Source organism: Perca fluviatilis, chromosome 9 (genome assembly GCF_010015445.1).
Source record: "Perca fluviatilis chromosome 9, GENO_Pfluv_1.0, whole genome shotgun sequence".
In the NCBI taxonomy this organism is placed as follows: Eukaryota; Metazoa; Chordata; class Actinopteri; order Perciformes; family Percidae; genus Perca; species Perca fluviatilis.
This window is the reverse complement of record NC_053120.1, coordinates 2443749-2461938: the sequence shown is the minus strand read 5'-3', so window position 1 is coordinate 2461938 and position 18190 is coordinate 2443749. Positions and strand designations below refer to the sequence as shown.

General features: G+C 38.5%; 2 protein-coding genes across 4 annotated transcripts; one reads left to right on the top strand and one right to left on the bottom strand.

The window, feature by feature from the left end:
- Nucleotides 1–341: 341 nt before the first annotated feature.
- LOC120565432 (macrophage mannose receptor 1-like) lies at nt 342–11408 on the bottom strand. The gene is made up of 5 exons (XM_039811240.1): nt 11374–11408; nt 3418–3458; nt 2259–2636; nt 1255–1611; nt 342–919 (listed from the first exon to the last, which is right to left on the bottom strand). Coding segments are annotated over exons 1-5 (1119 nt in total). The 5' UTR covers nt 11376–11408; the 3' UTR covers nt 342–578.
- On the top strand, nt 5299–8620 carry LOC120565424. 3 transcript variants are annotated; one of them, XM_039811226.1, is made up of 10 exons: nt 5299–5475; nt 5641–5862; nt 5966–6203; nt 6284–6461; nt 6563–6639; nt 6749–6929; nt 7041–7280; nt 7461–7632; nt 7752–7900; nt 8193–8620. In XM_039811226.1, the coding sequence occupies exons 2-10, from the start codon at nt 5684–5686 to the stop codon at nt 8447–8449; spliced, it is 1671 nt and encodes a 556-aa protein (XP_039667160.1). In that variant the 5' UTR covers nt 5299–5475; nt 5641–5683; the 3' UTR covers nt 8450–8620. The 3 variants fall into 3 exon arrangements, with proteins under 3 accessions (XP_039667160.1, XP_039667161.1, XP_039667162.1); XM_039811227.1 differs by lacking the exon at nt 5299–5475 and having other exon boundaries at nt 5640–5862; nt 8205–8620; XM_039811228.1 differs by lacking the exon at nt 5299–5475 and having other exon boundaries at nt 5640–5862; nt 8231–8288.
- Nucleotides 11409–18190: the final 6782 nt, after the last annotated feature.

Below are 18190 nucleotides of genomic sequence, written 5' to 3'. Positions count from 1 at the left end.
CTTTTTTCATGAAATACTACGACTTTTTTCCTGAAATATTATGACTTTTTTCCTGAAATATTATGACTTTTTTTCCTGAAATATTATGACTTTTTTCCTGAAATATTATGACTTTTTTCCTGAAATATTATTACTTTTTTCCTGAAATATTATTACTTTTTTCCTGAAATATTATTACTTTTTTCCTGAAATATTACGGCTTTTTTTACTTGAAATAGTAATACTTTTTTCCTGAAATATCACGACTTTTTTCCTGAAATATTATGACTTTTTTCCTGAAATACTACGGCTTTTTTACTTGAAATATTTATGTTCAGATTTAATTTCCTACATTTCCCAGAATGCCATTCAATAATCCCAGAGGACACACAGTATGTCAACGTCACACCACTGCAAAGAAAGTGAGTAAATGAAGAAAACAAATTCTTAACTTAAGTAAAAGTATTAATCCCACACTGTTAAAATGTAACTTAGTTGAAATATTTACTTTGAGATGTAAGTAAAGTACCTCATCTCTCCAACATTATTACTGAAGTACAGTACTTGAGTAAATGTACTTAGTTACATTCTGCTGGTTTTTACTTGGAACAGATGAAGTTAAGCTGGTTGTCATCATCGATCAATTTGACCCAAGTTCCATTTCGGTCCATGGCTCCAGACATGTTGCAGTCGTTCCCAGACTGGGGGAGGGCCCAGTTCTTGTAGTGGACCGTCTCGTCACTGACCCAGAACCAGAAGTCCAGAGTGCAGGTGTAGCGCAGTCCCAGCCACACATGGTGAGTGGAGGCCATCTTGGCTCTCTCCTGGACCCAGCGCTGATCGTCCAGGTTGGTGATGGAGACAAGGTCGCGATAGTGATCTCTGCAGTAGTATAACGCGTCCTCCCAGATCATGCTCTGGTTGATCAGGATCACTGAATCTGTCAGGGGAGAAGAGGAGTCAGTCAGAGGTGGAGTCAATTAGTGAAGAAGCCAATCAGTGGCAGAGACCCAAATGCCCCACCCATGGAGACAAACACAGGACAGTTTAAATAACAGCTGTTACATTTGTTTTATATCTAACAAGCAGTTTGTTGTATTTTAGCAGAAATGAGAACAGTTTATCTGTTTATTTATCGCAAGTTATATCATTATCAAGATATTCAACAATGATGAACCTCATGCCATAATTCTTATAATAAACTAATAAATAAATTAAATCATTGAACAGATGTAGATGTTCAGTACCGTTAGATAGACCTTCTGATAAACTCACCGTTGTAGCAGAAGAAGGGTTTGGTTTCATTACAGTGATCGGAGCTCCAATTTCCATTTGACGTAGTCATAGCACATTTCTTCTTAGGTTGACCTTTATCCCAGGATCTGAAAGAGAAACTGCTCCCATCTGACCAACTCCAGTCAGAGTGTCTGAACAGGCCGATCCAGAAAGGGCAGGGTTTTGCATTATTCGGGCACAGGTTTGCATAATCTGGGTGCTGTCCCTTGAAGTCGTCTAGCTGTTTGACTCCACTGATCAGGTCAGTGTAATTTTTTCTGCAGAACCTCTGAGCCTCTGGCCAGGTCATCTTATCATCACTGATATAAAATGATTGGCCGGATTTATTCTGTAGGCCTACTGTGGAACACACAGACAAACTTTTTTGTTTTTATTTAGTCTCATGAAATTATTCACATTATTCTTATTTCAAAACAATAATGTGATATTAATTCAGAGTTTATCCTCCCCTGAAAAACTCCCCCATAAGTGGTTTGTTCCAGCATCATTGTGACCTATATTGATGTTTCTAGTGGTGGCGCCCTCTAGTGGCGTTAGTAGTTCTGACGGGAGCAAAGCAGGAAGTAAGGTGAGGAGGTAGAAGAGCGCCAAATGTACTGGTGAGGATGGGGGGGTCAAACAAACAGGACTTACTCCCAGGAGACCGGGGTTCATGTCCAGTTTGAAAAGAAAAGGAAACAGAGAGTTTTTTTTAACTTAAAACGGAGCTACGTCACATGGTAACCTTCAGGAAGTGAAGTCACGTCTTCACAATGTTAACCACGACGTGTTTAAAACCGTGAACGTTACCTTCTCTGGTTTAGATATGAGGACGGAAAACTCTCCTGTGGGTCAGATTGGGGGGGACAAAAGTCAGAACTACTACGGCCAATAGAGGGCGCTGCCACTACAAACATAAATATAGGTCAGAATGATGCCGGAACAAACCACTTCTGGGGGAGTTTTTTAGGGGAGAACAGACCTTATGAGCCACATATTCTCACCGTCATAGCAGATAAATCTATAGGTTACAGAACATAAGTCGTCATCCCATGTGCCAGCATTCATCCTCACACAGATCTCCTGATCGCCTACATTATTTGGCTGTCCTTGATACCAGTTACTCTCACTCTTGTTGAACTTCATCCCTGGCTGAGACCAGCGCCAAACGATGTTTGTCGTGTTTTCTTGCCGCCCAATCCAGGCTCCGTCTGGATACTGAGCAGTCGTGGAGTTAAGGAGTCTCTGCCTGTCTGTCTGGTTAGACACTGTGGCCAGGTCAGTGTGGTTCTTTCTGCAATGATCCTGGGCTTCATTCCAGGTCTTCTCATATCCAATGAAGTAGTACTCACACAGCAGACCCCCAATGGAGGAACAATGACCTGATAACAGAGAAGAAACTGAAAGAAACTTTGTTTTGTTTTTAAACCTGGACTCTATTTCCCATGTTTTTGTGTCTAAGTGACTGTTATTAAAGAGTAAGATACTTTTAGTTTAACATGAAATAGCCCCAAAATCACCATCACCAAAACCCACCAGACTCCATGTAAATAATCAGGACTTTTAGTGTGTATAGAGCCAGCATATCTCCACCAGACTCCATGTAAATAATCAGGACTTTTAGCGTGTATAGAGCCAGCATATCTCCACCAGACTCCATGTAAATAATCAGGACTTTTAGCGTGTATAGAGCCAGCATATTTCCACCAGACTCCATGTAAATAATCAGGACTTTTAGCGTGTATAGAGCCAGCATATCTCCACCAGACTCCATGTAAATAATCAGGACTTTTAGCGTGTATAGAGCCAGCATATCTCCACCAGACTCCATGTAAATAATCAGGACTTTTAGCGTGTATATAAATATGCTGGCTTATATACAAAAAACGCTTAAAAGTCTGATGATTACATGTCTCTGATGGTGAGTGATGATGATGGTGGATCGGGCTGTTCCATGTTAAACTAAAAGGATCTTATTTTTTAACTAAAAGGTCTATCTCTGTAGGGATCCATCCCATAATGTTGTCAGAGTCGGTCAGCCACTTACACACAGGAAAATCCAGCTGGAAAACAAACTAAATTACCGTTTAAATGAACTCATATTATTAATTGAAGTGTGACTTGGAGTTGATGAGGAGTGAGCTGTCCAGATGATCCACTTACCCATCACAATGAACACAAACAGACTCCACTGCATCTTCACCCTGTTAGATTATAATAAACACAGTTATTTTTGGCAGACAGAAGAACAGCCCGTCTTTATGTTTTAGGGATGCAGTGTATGACCCAATCACTCAGGATGCAAATCAAAGATTGGGTTATAACCTGTATCCCTAAACATAAAAGGCTGTTCTTCTGTCCGTTTCGCCCCCCCTCCCGACGGCTTAACTCACTCCGCCAACATTTTAATATGATTTTATTATTTATTTTAACACAAATTCAAAAAGTCCAACAGGAAGCATATGAATGCAAATGTGACAGTTCAAGGTGTTACACTGTTGACTTGTTTAACTTTTTTGTAACTTCAATAAATGTTAAAATGCTGATAATCAACAAAAATATAAAAAAAAACTGTCAAAAACTTTTAAAAAAATGTTGATAAAAGCGACAAAACAAAAAAAAAATCTACAAAAAGTGTCGGAAGCTAAAAAAAAAATGCAAACATTTTTTGAAAAAAGTTCCAGTATTGCTTAAAGAGGTGATATTATGCTTTTTGGCTTTTTCCCTTTCCTTAACTGTGTTGTATATGTTTTTTGGGCATGTAATAGGTTTAAAAAGTGAAAAAGCCCAAAGTCCACCCCAAAGGTAGTTTCCATTTCCAGCAGAAAACACTGTTCACAAACTGCTCCCAACAGCTCTATTGTAGTGAAGCCTTTTCTTCCGTTACGAGCTGACGTCAGCTCGTAACAGAAGTTATAAAGCTCGCCTAGCTGCTAAGCTCCCCTCCCCCCCACCGCCACCACCAATTCAAGTTTGTTAGACCCAGAGCGGCTGGAGAGTTGAGAGTCTCGGTCATGTCCAGGAGACGCTGTATTCGTCAGTGCACGGGGAAATTTCCTCTTTTTCGTCTTCCAAAAGACGATGAATTTAACAGTCAGTGGTTAAAATTTGTTTTTGGCACTATTCCCCAGGACTACAACCCCAACCTTATGTTGTGTTCTGTTCATTTTACGGAGGACTGCTTCCTGAACCTGCAACAGTTCAATTCAGGATTTTCAAACCGTTTCATTCTGAAAGACTCTGTCTGGTCATCATGGAGATTCAGAACCACAACCTTTAAGTACGCTAGCTATAATTTATAAACCTTTACGAAGTGTTGAAGTGGGCAGTTGAAGTGGGCAGGTTGTAGCTAAACTACAGCTAAAGCTGTAGCTAATGTTATATCCGGTGTGAAATTGTTTAGCTCATTTTTAACAGATTCTTTTTTTTAAATATGGTGATGGGTTGTGTATTTAAAGATGTGAAATATTGCTGTTGTGTGGATGTGCATTTATTAGTAACTTATACCAGCTGCTGTTACGGTGGCAGTGAAATGTAGCCTCGTTACAAAGTTAGCAGAAGCTAACTTTCTAGCTAGCTAGCGCTAACGTTTTGTGTTCAAACCGTTTTGTTCAAAGCTTTTGAACACAATTACGTAACACTGCATTAAAATCGACTATCGCTTTTCAGTCAAAATATGTAGAACAGTGTACAAGTGTTCATGTGAAGGTATGTTTAGAACGTTAATGCTACTTTACAGGTTGATTGGTAAGGGCGCCGAAACCACTGTATGCCTCAGCTAATTTGGTAGTGTTGGCTAATGTTCTGTAAAGTGGTAAACGACACGTGTGTTTAAGTTGCTTTTGTTACGTGGAGACCGTTGTCCATAACCAACAGTATATTTGCTCCCTACTTACACAACCGGGGCTTTGACTAGCAAAAGGATGTCATGTGGTGTGTTAATTTGTTTATATGCTACTTGTGCTGTCTCCTGATTTCACAAGGGATAAGAACGTTAGCGTTGTAGATACTGACTCTTTTCATCTGATTACTGTCTTATTACAGAGTACATCACAGCAGCACCTCGAAACCCCACACCTTTCCACTACATTCCATGACATAGGATGCCAGACCGAACCACCACAAAATATGTCAGTGGGCATACAGTCCAGTGCTCCAAAATGAGAACAGTCGGCACACAGCTATCCATGGGTACGCTGAGGGCTTCCATGAGAAGCAAAGGTAAATAACAAAAGCATCACATGTTTTTGCATTTTTAGTTCACATGCAGTACCTGTAAATGCCTTACTCTGCTGAAAACCCAATATATAATAAACATGAGAATTTCATTTCGTTATTGTAAAGAAAAATATTATTTAAGTTTTTTCTTTCTTTTTTCTGTGTTAGTGTTTACACTGAGACCACTTCAAGCTCCCCAGAATTCACCCCGATGTCTTCAACACCAATAAGACCCCAAGATTACAGACCTCGCAAGAGACCTCGTCTTGAGTTGGAGGAGGAGGAGGAGGAGGAGGAAGAGGGAGACACCTCAACAGAGTTGCAAGCTGAGCCACAAGACTCAACATATATCCCTGGTGACTCTGTTCTAACGGACGAATCTGCCATGTCGTAAGTTCGATATTTGTATTACATTTCAATATGACTTATCAGCAGAAATGTTAAACTTGGTAGGAAAGCTAAATCAAGAATGTATTCTTTCTGTTTTTTTAAGGTCTGAGCCAGTGTCTACTTATAAGGATGATAAGTACATTGTTTTTGAAAGTTGCCTAAGGGAGCTTTTTCAAAGCTGTCCTGTATGCAAGAGGCAGTGTGACGTTCAGCGCCGAAAAATGGGAACGTATGTGTCATTCACACAGCTCTGCCCACACTGCAACTATTCAAGACAGTGGCAGAGTCAGCCTGTTGTAGGAAGTAACCCCGTCGGCAACCTACACCTGTCAGCGGAAAAGGTATTGCTATAACTATTTAATATGAAATGGCAATCACTGTACTGTTTTCACAAACGTACCAATTTTACATGTTTTCACAGATATGCAAGGCCATGAATCTTCAGATTTTCCAGTATGGCACCTTCAGGAGGCATGCTAGGAGTTTTCTGGAGCCAGCCATAATCCACAAATGGAAGACGGATCAGCAACATCTTTTTCAAAAGTTACAGCATGGAGGAAAGATTGGAGTCAGTGGAGATATGCAAACTGACTCCCCAGGTAAGACAAAAGTCCCAAAAGTCTGTTCTTAAAAGCATGGTACTTAAACATTCGATTTGAGTTGCAAAGCCTTGACATGGTCTTTGTTATATAATCTTCAGGGCACTCAGCAAAGTATGGGAGCTACACACTGATGCACCTAGACAGAAACCGCATTATCGACCTTCAGCTTGTTCAGGTGGGTCCCATATTTTTATTTTTTTTTGCCTTGCGACATGATGAAAGATGATTCTGTATAGCTTTCAATGTCTCACATTTATATCTATGCATTTTTGTCCCACCACCAGAGCAATGAAGTAGGTGGTAGTTACCACATGGAGAAGGAGGGCCTTAAACGCTGCCTGGATCTACTGGATTCAAACGGTTTGGTGATGGACTACATTGTCACCGACCGTCATCCACAGATCCAGAAGTATCTGAGGGAGCGCAGCATCACCCACTTCTATGATGTGTGGCACTTTGAGAAAGGTATGTCTTCATCCTTGTTTATGTCAGTGTGGCTCATTGACATATTTGTGTTTAGTTATTCGTCAAAGAATGTCCTGAATATAAATTTATTGCATATGTACTTTCTGCAAGGTTTGTCAAAGAAACTTGACAAAGTTGCGCAAAACAAGGACTGCGGGGTGTTGAAGAAGTGGCTGCGTAGCATCAAAAGCCATGTCTACTGGAGTGCAACATTGTCAACATCAGGGCCAGAGAAGGTAGCCAAGTGGATGTCGATTGTCAACCACATCCAGAACGTGCACTTGCATGAAAACCCGGAGTGCCAACATCCTGATCGAGTGTCAAGGGATCCAAGTAAATGGTTTCAACCAGGTATGTAAACAAAATGTGAGTAAAAGAATTAAATTTAAAATGCAAAACCTTTTTTGCTTATAATATTAATAACAAAAAACAACTTCACCTCAAATGCCCTTTATAATGAAATATTATTGCTGTATTTACTGTGTTAATGGGCTGCAATTTTAATAAAATGTTTTTTTAATTTTATTTAAGGGTCAATGGCGCTCTACAAAGTGGAAAAAATCCTGGTCAATAAGAGGGTTGTCAAAGATGTGGAGAAGCTGAGCCACCACTACCAAACATCATCCCTGGAGGCTTTCCACAGTTTGATACTTCGCTTCACACCCAAGAATGTGGTTTTCCCTTTCATGGGCATGCTTTGCAGGTAATACAATGAATACATTCAGTAACCTTATACACCACAGCTACTGCCTAATGGCTTATATATATATATAAAATATCAAAATTGTTGTGTCACTTCAGTTTGCAATTGTATTTTTGTAGGTTGTACCTTGCAGCCATGCACTACAATGAAAATGCAGACTGCGAGCAAGCCACAACATCTGCAGGACAACCAGTATTCAAGGTTGTGTTTCCCAAGTCCAGGAAGGGGGAGGTGACTGCGAGGCCAGTAAAAACAGACCCTACATACAGTAAGTTTTAAACTACTTTTATCTATATAACAAATAATGTAACATCAATAGTGACACATTGAATATTTACAAGTAGTGTTAACTTTAGAAAAACATCTTTTGTAATTACAAATAGTGACACTTGTGTATATGTGTGTATATGTGTGTATATGTGTGTGTGTGTGTGTGTGTATTGTAAACGTAACAAATAAATAGTTAAGGCTAAAAAACAAATATGTAGAAATAAGGTGGCGTCTGAGAAGAACGCTCTTCTTAAGCACTTAAGTGATTATTTATATGCATTAATTCACAGAATATGTGGAAGAACTTATGAGGCTGGTTTTCGAGGAGGTGTTTGAGGACCCAACTCCATTTGTTGAGGTGCTGAAACTGATCCCCATCCCCAAGGATCTGGCATCGGAACATGAGAGACCCTCAAAGGAGGAAGTGGTTGCCCGCCATCTGTCCCGCTTTGCTCAAGGGACAGTCGGAACCGTACATACTAGGCACCCGGATCAAGAAACTGCAGGCGTATCCGGCGTACAACGCACGACGGGATTACCACCCTAACAGTCCTTCCCAAGTAGCCCCAGCACCAGTTGACCAAGCCAAGATAGGCAAGGTGCCTGTAGCGCCTGTATGGACAGGATTGGACAATAGTGAACATCACTCTTATTTATAGTGTATATCTGTATTTTTTTCCTATTATGTATATTAAGATTGTTCTATTTATATAAGCGTTTCAACATTTGATGAAAATAAAGACATTGTAATTGTGATTTCTTCATTAGGTCTTTGGTTTATTGGTAAAATAATTTTATGGGACAGTTAATTACATGTTTTAAAAACTTACTCTTTTTCTGTTCGACACCTCAAAGGTCCATAGTCTGCTCTGTATATAGTGTAGATGTTCCGCAGGGTGTAGTGGTTCAAACAGGTTGGCTCTAGGTCTGGATGGTAAACCATGCAGGTAGGTGGGACAGGAACCTGTTGCATTTGTGTAACAACCTAATAATAAAAATAAGTAACTCATTTAGAATAAATATTACCTGAGGAGGCAACATTACTGCAAAATGGAGATACTGATTGATGAAGCTACATTTATTTGTTAACCTTGTATGTATAAAACAAATGGTGTTGTCAAAGATCATAGAAATGATTGGCCCCTATAATATAATTGATTACAAATAATTACATCCAGGAGGTGATGTGAAATGATACATTTTTACACAACGGTAAAAGTAAACATGACAACACATTTTGTAGTATTTTACAACAGAGGAAGGTTAGTCAACATCATATCCACTTTGCATGACTGTTGTATAGGTTCTAATATAATTACCATTTGTATTTCTTGGCAACAGATGTTTTCAACTTCAGTGGACATTGTCAAGCAATTTCCACAAGTACACCTAAATATAAAATAAAAAACGTTAGACACCCTCCAGACAGTCAATGGACATAAAGTTGTTGCTGTGATAGAAAGGGTGCAGAATTCAAACTGAAATACCTAATTAACTTACCACTCTGAAACATCTTGCTCCAGTCTAGGTTGTGAAGCTAGTTCGGCTTCTGTTTCGGGATCAGACTCTGGTTGGAACATGTACGGCTGAGCTGAAGCCATGGTTACCGGTAGATAGATGCTAGATCGGATCCGTTTGTTTCGGATCACACTATCATGCTATCAGGGCCCGCCCTACTCTGCATCTAAGTGGCTAGTTGTCCTTACCTAGGTACTGCGCATGTGTGACTCCAAACAAAGATGGGATAGCGGTAAGATGCTTCACTCTGTAGCTAAAACAGAGAGCTCAACAGTCTCTGTTGAAATAGAGTAAAACAGGAGCTGCAGCAATGTGCAGTACAACAAAAATATGATGTTTTTTGAAAATGAAACCATGTAAACCTGTTCTGGTACAACCTCTAAATACAATTATGAACCTGAAAATGAGCATAATATCACCTCTTTAAAGTGATGGTTCGGAGTAATTCACCCTAGGGTCCTTTGCACCATGACCTCGAGCCAAACACCCCCCCCCAGAAGTTTTTTTCACCTGGGTCTAACACTGGGCGAGTTAGCGTAGAGTAGCGTTAACCGCTGAATAGCTTAGCGCGGGGCTAATGGACCCACGTTTGTATCTCTTAAATGACCCCACTAATAATGCCCGAAATGATACCAAAGGTCTACACTAGTACATATAAGTTATGCTCTCATAAAACGATGGATTGGAAAGTTTGTAAGTACACCAGAAGTTTATGTAAATAACACTTGCCTGCTGGCTTCTGCTCTCTGCTGTTGTTGCTGCTGCTGTGAGACGAGTGCTTAGGGACATCTACAAATTACAACACCGAAAAGAGATGCAACAAAAATATTTTTTAATTTAACTTATTTTTTAAAGTAAGTGCTGTAGTATAACTAGCAGGAGACAAATAATAATTGAGGTAAGTTTGGAGACATTATCTTATTTAATCATTAAATTAATACATATTTTTGTTGTATCTCTTTTCGGTGTAGTAATTTGTAGATGTCCCTAAGCACTCGTCTAACTGCAGGTAGCAGCAGCAACAGAGAGCAGAAGAGAGCAGGCAAGTGTTCATAAACTTCTGGTGTACTTACAAACTTTCCAATCCATAGTTTTATGAGTACATAACCTATTTGTACTAGTGTAGACCTTTGGTATCATTTCGGGCATTATTAGTGGGGTCATTTAAGAGATACAAACGTGGGTCCATTAGCCCCGGCCAGCTAAGCATACTCAGCTGCTCATCGCTACCCTACGCTTAACTCCCAGTGTTAGACCCAGGTGAAAAAGTTTGGGGGTGTTTGGCTCCGAGGTCGGGCAAAGGACCCTAGGGTGAATTACTCCGAACCATCACTTTAAGCCGGGAGGACAACACAAGCATTAAAATGTGAAATCAAACAGCCGAGTTTATAACTTATCGAAAAAGTTTCTATATCAGAAATTTGGGTTTCTTTTAACCAAATTGTCAAAAAATAATGTGGATGGTTCTATATATGACGCTCTTCACAAGTTACATAAAAGATCAGCTGAGTACTTTCATTGAATTTGGGTGTTTTATTAAATTTTATAGCATTTGGAGAGAAAAAATTATAAATAAATAACTTTAAAAAGAGTGACAAAAATTTCGGAAAAAACAACAAAACTTAAAAAAAAGCGCAGGAAAAATGTGCCAAAAAAATCGGTAAGAAGTGACAAAAAAAAGTATAAGAAAATTTGCTGAAAAGCAACAGAAGTGTCGAAAAAGACGACCAAGACGTGAGTTAAATAGTAAATTTTGACCCAGAAAAATAAAAAGTAGCACTGTTGATGAGGACGACAACACAAACATTAAAATGTGAAATCAAACAGCCGAGTTTATTTATTTATTTATTTGATAGGGACAATGCTCATTGATCAACAGACAAATTACTTGCTGTAAACAAGCCAGAGTTAGCTACAAATGCTAGTTTCCAACTTATATAGTTTATAACTTACATCTTGTTAATGTCCACAGCTTCACTCTGCTCTGATGGTTCTCCCTTTCTGTGCTCTCAACACTTTATTAATCCTCTTCATACACTCTGGCGCGCACTTTGAATATTAAAATATCAATATGTCAGATCTGTATCATGGGCCGGAAACCTCCCCTGTTACCTTCATCTAAACATGTTTCTGTTATTATTTATTTAGTAACATAGAGCGGGAGAAAGCATGGACAAAAATTTATCCATAACAAGATTAAGGAAGTCTCTTTCAAGGTTTTATTACACAAACTTGTGTTACAAAGATATAGGGCCCTATCTTGCACCCAGCACAATTGACTTGAGCAAGGCCCTTAAAGGTAACTTTCAGGATTATTTTACATGATTACTTACTGACTTTTGGAAAAGGTGGCATTTATTAAAGTTACAAAACCATACACACACACACACACACACACACACACACACACACACACACACACACACACACACACACACACACACACACACACACACACACACACACACACACACACACACACACACACACACACACACACAGAGACAAACACACAAGTCAACAGTGTAACACCTTGAAAATGTGACATTAGCATTCATATGTTTCCTGTTGGGGATTTTTGGAATTTGAGTTAAAGGAAATAATATGAAAATGATATGAATATGTTGGTGGAGGAGAGGGAAACAGACAGAAGAACAGCCTGTCTTTATGTTTAGGGATACAGTGTATCACCCAGTCCCTCAGGATGCAAATCAGAGATTTAACTATTCATCATATTCAGCTGCATCTTAGAGGGTAACTTTGTGTTTTTATCAACCTGGACTCTATGTTCCCATGTGTTGGTGTCTCAGTGACTGATGGGAACAACTATCTTTAAAAATGGTCCAAAGAAAGAACCAAGCTGTAATGTAACCCTACAGGACTGATGTTCACTAAAAGTTCTGTTGTTGCTGATTGATACACACAGACACACACAGCACACACACACACACACATGCACACACACACAGACACACACAAACACAGACACACATGCACACACACAGACACACACAAACACAGACACACATGCACACACAGACACACACAACATACACACACACAGACACACATGCACACACAGACACACATGCATACACAGACACACATGCACACACACAGACACACATGCACACACACAGACACACATGCACACACACAGACACACATGCATACACAGACACACATGCACACACACAGACACACATGCACACACAGACACACATGCATACACAACACACATGCACACAAAGACACACATGCACACAACAACACACATGCACACACAGACACACATGCATACACAGACACACAGACACACATGCAACAACACACATGCATACACAGACACACAGACACACATGCACACACAGACACACATGCATACACACAGACACACATGCACACACACAGACACACATGCACACACACAGACACACATGCATACACAGACACACATGCACACACACAGACACACATGCACACACAGACACACATGCATACACAGACACACAGACACACATGCACACACAGACACACATGCATACACAGACACACAGACACACATGCACATACACACACACACACACACACACACACACACACACACACACACACACACACACACACACACAGACATACAACTGTTAATACTCCACCAGTACTGTATACGCGCCACTCACCAATTTATTACCACTGTACTGTTACTCTTATTTTTGGAATTCATGGTCAATAAACCTCTTTTAAAGGAAATTATACCACATTTTTTAGTCAAAATAGCAGAAATTATGAATTATTTTGACTAATATTAGAGTAATGTATGTTGATGGATAATCATAGACTGGTGTATATCAAAGTTTAGTCCGAATACTGTTTAGAAACCATTTACATTGTTTTCAAATTCTTTAAAATTTAAGAAAAAAAAAAAAAGTGATGAAAGTATAGTGATCATTAATTGTACTTGTGAAGACCGTTGGAGGGAAACCATCCTTTTGACGCGATGTCAATTTTGACCCAAAGGCAACAGGAGTGTTAAATATTGAGATATAAACATAAAGAGTTTGAAGGAGAACTGGAAACCTTATCAGTATATAAAATCAGATTTTACATGCAGTATTACGTTGAATACAATCCCTCTTATGCAAATCCACACAAACATTAAAATGTGAAATCAAACAACTTACATCTTTACAAACATTTAACCCTCCTGTGGAATTTGACCCATTTTCAAAAAGTGTCTATATCAGAAATGTGGGTTTTCTTTCAACCAAATTGCCAAAAATGAACATGGATGGTTCCATTTAACGCTCTTCTGAAGTAAAATGAAGGATCAGTTCACTACTTTCATTGAATTTTGGGTATTTTATTCAATTTTATAGAATATTTCTGCTTTTTAAACAAAAGAAATTAGGTTTATTGACCTGATTTCCAAGAATAAGTGTAAAAGTCATGGTATAAGTTGTTAGTAGTGCCAATCAGTCAAACCAAGCGACAAAAAAGCAACAAAAATATCAAAAAAGCATAAATAACGTTGAAAATAAATTCAATAAAAAGTGCAGGAAGTTGGAAAAAAATGCAAAAGAAATGTTGAAAAAAGTGCTAACATTTCTTTATCCGTGAGGAAAACACAGACATTAAGATGTGAAATCAAACAGCCGAGTTTATAACTTATATAACTTATATAGTTTATAACTTATATAACTTATATAGTTTATAACTTATATAACTTATATAGTTTATAACTTACATCTTGTGAATGTCCACAGCTTCTCTCTGCTCTGATGGTTCTCCCTCTCTGTGCCCACGGAGACTGCTCTCAACACTTTATTAATCCTCTTCATACTCTCTGGCTGTCATTTGAATATTAAAATATCAACGTGTCAGATCTGTAGCATCAGGCCCTGATTGGCTAATCGGGAGCACCGGGAGAATCCCGAAACTTCCCCCTGTTACCTTCATCTAAACATGTCTTTGGTATTCCTTTGAACATGATTTACATGAACATCCTTAAACTGCACGGCAAAAACAAAGCCTGCTCTTATCCTTGACTTCTGAGGGAGATATGTTCAGTCTAATTTGTTAGCGCTGGTCTGCAGTGAACCCAAAGAAAGCTGATGTGGCCCATTTGCATCCCTGTGGACCTCAGACCAGGTTCTGATCCCCTAACGCTGATAGAAAGGCCTGGATTAACCCTCGGCTTGTCTTACCCTCCACCATGCAGGCTTTGGTTTGGTTTTTCTGGGTGAAAATGTCTAATTAAAACTTTTTTTTGGTGACGTTTTTGTCACTTTTTGAAAAAAATAATTCGTCACTTTTTTCCAACTTTTTTGTGACAAATTTCCGATGTTATTGTCGATTTTTTTGGCACTTTATTTTTTTTTTTTCAACATTTTCTGGCACTTTTTTCCAATGTTCTTTGATCATCATAACTATAACATTGAATAAAACACCCAAATTCAATGAAAGTAGTGAACTGATCATTTATTTAACTTGGAGAGTAATGTAGTAATGAGTAATGGTTGTATGAAACCATCCACCTAATTTATTTTGACAATTTTGTAACTTTTTGTAAATGGGTGAGATTTGACCTGAGGACATCAGGAGGGCTTTTATTTTGAAAAAGTCAAATATCTTTAGCTGTGTTGGAAGCCGTTCCCTCATTTCCTCCCTCTCTATTCCCTATATAGTGTTTATTAAATAGTGTGTGACAACAGGAGGGTTGAACGGAGTCCGATGCAGTCAGTCTCCATAGCAACCCACCGCGGCTACATTTCCTCCCAGATACCTTCAGGGACATCACGAGGGCAGAAACTCCATCACTGATCTATGTCAGTCGAATCTTCTCTGTCCGAGCTCGGCTACAAACACCGGATCTGCAGCACGTTACCGTGACGATCACTAGTAACCGGCTATGGCGAGTATGGCGAGTAGACTGTGCCACGGATACTTACTACTGAAGGAGACTGTCGTGTGACTCTAACGTGTGACTACACCGTCGCCAGTGTACATCGTAGTTGATAAGTACGCCGCCACATCTAGGCGTGGTCGCCAGACATGCCCCCTCCCCTCTGTTCTTTATCTAGTTGTTAATAACTCCAGCAGAGCTTTGAAGACCGGCCACATCACTGACTTCTTTATTCTGTAATGGGTAAATGTCACTCAAGCACCTTCATATTTGTTTTAAGGTTAACACAGAGTCCCAGTACACACAGAGACCCAGTACACACACAGACCCAGTACACACAGAGTCCCAGTACACACAGAGACCCAGTACACACAGAGACCCAGTACACACAGAGACCCAGTACACACACAGACCCAGTACACACACAGACCCAGTACACACACAGACCCAGTACACACACAGACCCAGTACACACAGACCCAGTTTCATGATGTGATAACAGGATTTTGGATTATTGAAAAAAGAGGACCACTCTGTGGTTTAACAGTTTCTTTAGACTCAGAGAAAACTATTCTTTGGTTACATAAAACTCAAGAAACAATGTGATCATCAGAAACAGATATTACAAAATATAACCATCAGATATTCACCAGAACTTGACACTTTAAGAGAAATTAACAAAAACTTCAGAAAATAACAAATGGTAATCATTCATGTTACAGGATTACATCCTCAGTTTAATATCTTCTGTCACATCTCTCCCCCCGCGGTTTGTTTCCTACATTTCCCAGAATGCCATTCAATAATCCCAGAGGACACACAGTATGTCAACGTCACACCACTGCAAACAAAGTGAATGAATAAAACACTTCCTTATCTTAAATAAAAGTATTAATCCCACACTGTTAAAATGTCAAGAAAAAAATTTATATTACAACTTTCTTCCTGAAATATTATGATTTTCTTCTTAAAATATTACAATTTTTTTCCTGAAATATTATGACTTTTTTCCTGAAATATTACGACTTTTTTCCTGAAATATTATGACTTTTTCCCTGAAATATTAAGACTTTTTTTCCTGAAATACTACGACTTTTTTCCTGAAATATTATGATTCTTTTCCTGAAATATTATGACTTTTTTCCTGAAATATTATGACTTTTTTCCTGAAATATTAAGACTTTTTTTCCTGAAATACTACGACTTTTTTCCTGAAATATTATGACTTTTTTCCTGAAATATTTAGATTTTCTTCTTAAAATATTACAATTTTTTTCCTGAAATATTATGACTTTTTTCCTGAAATATTATGACTTTTTTCCTGAAATATTAAGAATTTTTTTCATGAAATACTACGACTTTTTTCCTGAAATATTATGACTTTTTTCCTGAAATATTAAGACTTTTTTTCCTGAAATACTACGACTTTTTTCCTGAAATATTATGACTTTTTTCCTGAAATATTATGACTTTTTTCCTGAAATATTAAGACTTTTTTTCATGAAATACTATGACTTTTTTCCTGAAATATTATGACTTTTTTCCTGAAATATTAAGACTTTTTTCCTGAAATACTACGACTTTTTTCCTGAAATATTATGACTTTTTCCTGAAATATTATGATTTTCTTCTTAAAATATTAAAAATTTTTTCCTGAAATATTACGACTTTTTTCATGAAATACTACGACTTTTTTCCTGAAATATTATGACTTTTTTCCTGAAATATTATGACTTTTTTCCTGAAATATTATGACTTTTTTCCTGAAATATTATGATTTTTTTCCTGAAATATTATTACTTTTTTCCTGAAATATTATTACTTTTTTCCTGAAATATTATGACTTTTTTCCTGAAATATCACGACTTTTTTCCTGAAATATTATGACTTTTTTCCTGAAATACTACGGCTTTTTTACTTGAAATATTTATGTTCAGATTTAATTTCCTACATTTCCCAGATTGCCATTCAATAATCCCAGAGGACACACAGTATGTCAACGTCACACCACTGCAAAGAAAGTGAGTAAATGAAGAAAACAAATTCTTAATTTAAGTAAAAGTATTAATCCCACACTGTTAAAATGTAACTTAGTTGAAATACTTACTTTGAGATGTAAGTAAAGTACCTCATCTCTCCAACATTATTACTGAAGTACAGTACTTGAGTAAATGTACTTAGTTACATTCTGCTGGTTTTTACTTGGAACAGATGAAGTTAAGCTGGTTGTCATCATCGATCAATTTGACCCAAGTTCCATTTCGGGCCATGGCTCCAGACATGTTGCAGTCGTTCCCAGGCTGGCCAGGGCTCCAGTTGGTGTAGTGGACCGTCTCGTCACTGACCCAGAACCAGAAGTCCAGAGTGCAGGTGTAGCGCAGTCCCATCCACACGTGGTGAGTGGAGGCCATCTTGGCTCTCTCCTGGACCCAGCGCTGATCGTCCAGGTTGGTGATGGAGACAAGGTCGCCATAGTGATCTCTGCAGTAGTATAACGCGTCCTCCCAGATCATGCTCTCCTTGATCAGGATCACCGAATCTATCAGGGGAGAAGGAGAGTCAGTCAGAGGTGGAGTCAATTAGTGAAGAAGCCAATCAGTGGCAGAGACCCAAATGCCCCACCCATGGAGACAAACACAGGACAGTTTAAATAACAGCTGTTACATTTGTTTTATATCTAACAAGCAGTTTGTTGTATTTTAGCAGAAATGAGAACAGTTTATCTGTTTATTTATCGCGAGTCATATCATTATCAAGATATTCAACAACGATGAACCTCATACCATAATTCTTATAATAAACTAATAAAGTGAATCATTAAACAGATGTAGATGTACAGTACCGTTAGATAGACCTTCTTCTAAACTC

Coding starts and splice junctions, on each gene's coding strand:
- LOC120565424 (XM_039811226.1), top strand. CDS start 5,684: ATGTCTTCAACACCAATAAGACCCCAAGATTACAGACCTCGCAAGAGA. Junction 6,640..6,748: donor TCGACCTTCAGCTTGTTCAG/GTGGGTCCCATA, acceptor TCCCACCACCAG/AGCAATGAAGTAGGTGGTAG. Junction 7,633..7,751: donor TTCATGGGCATGCTTTGCAG/GTAATACAATGA, acceptor GTATTTTTGTAG/GTTGTACCTTGCAGCCATGC.
- LOC120565432 (XM_039811240.1), bottom strand. Junction 2,637..3,417: donor GTTTGTGTTCATTGTGATGG/GTAAGTGGATCA, acceptor CTCTGTTATCAG/GTCATTGTTCCTCCATTGGG. Junction 920..1,254: donor ACCCTTCTTCTGCTACAACG/GTGAGTTTATCA, acceptor CTCCCCTGACAG/ATTCAGTGATCCTGATCAAC.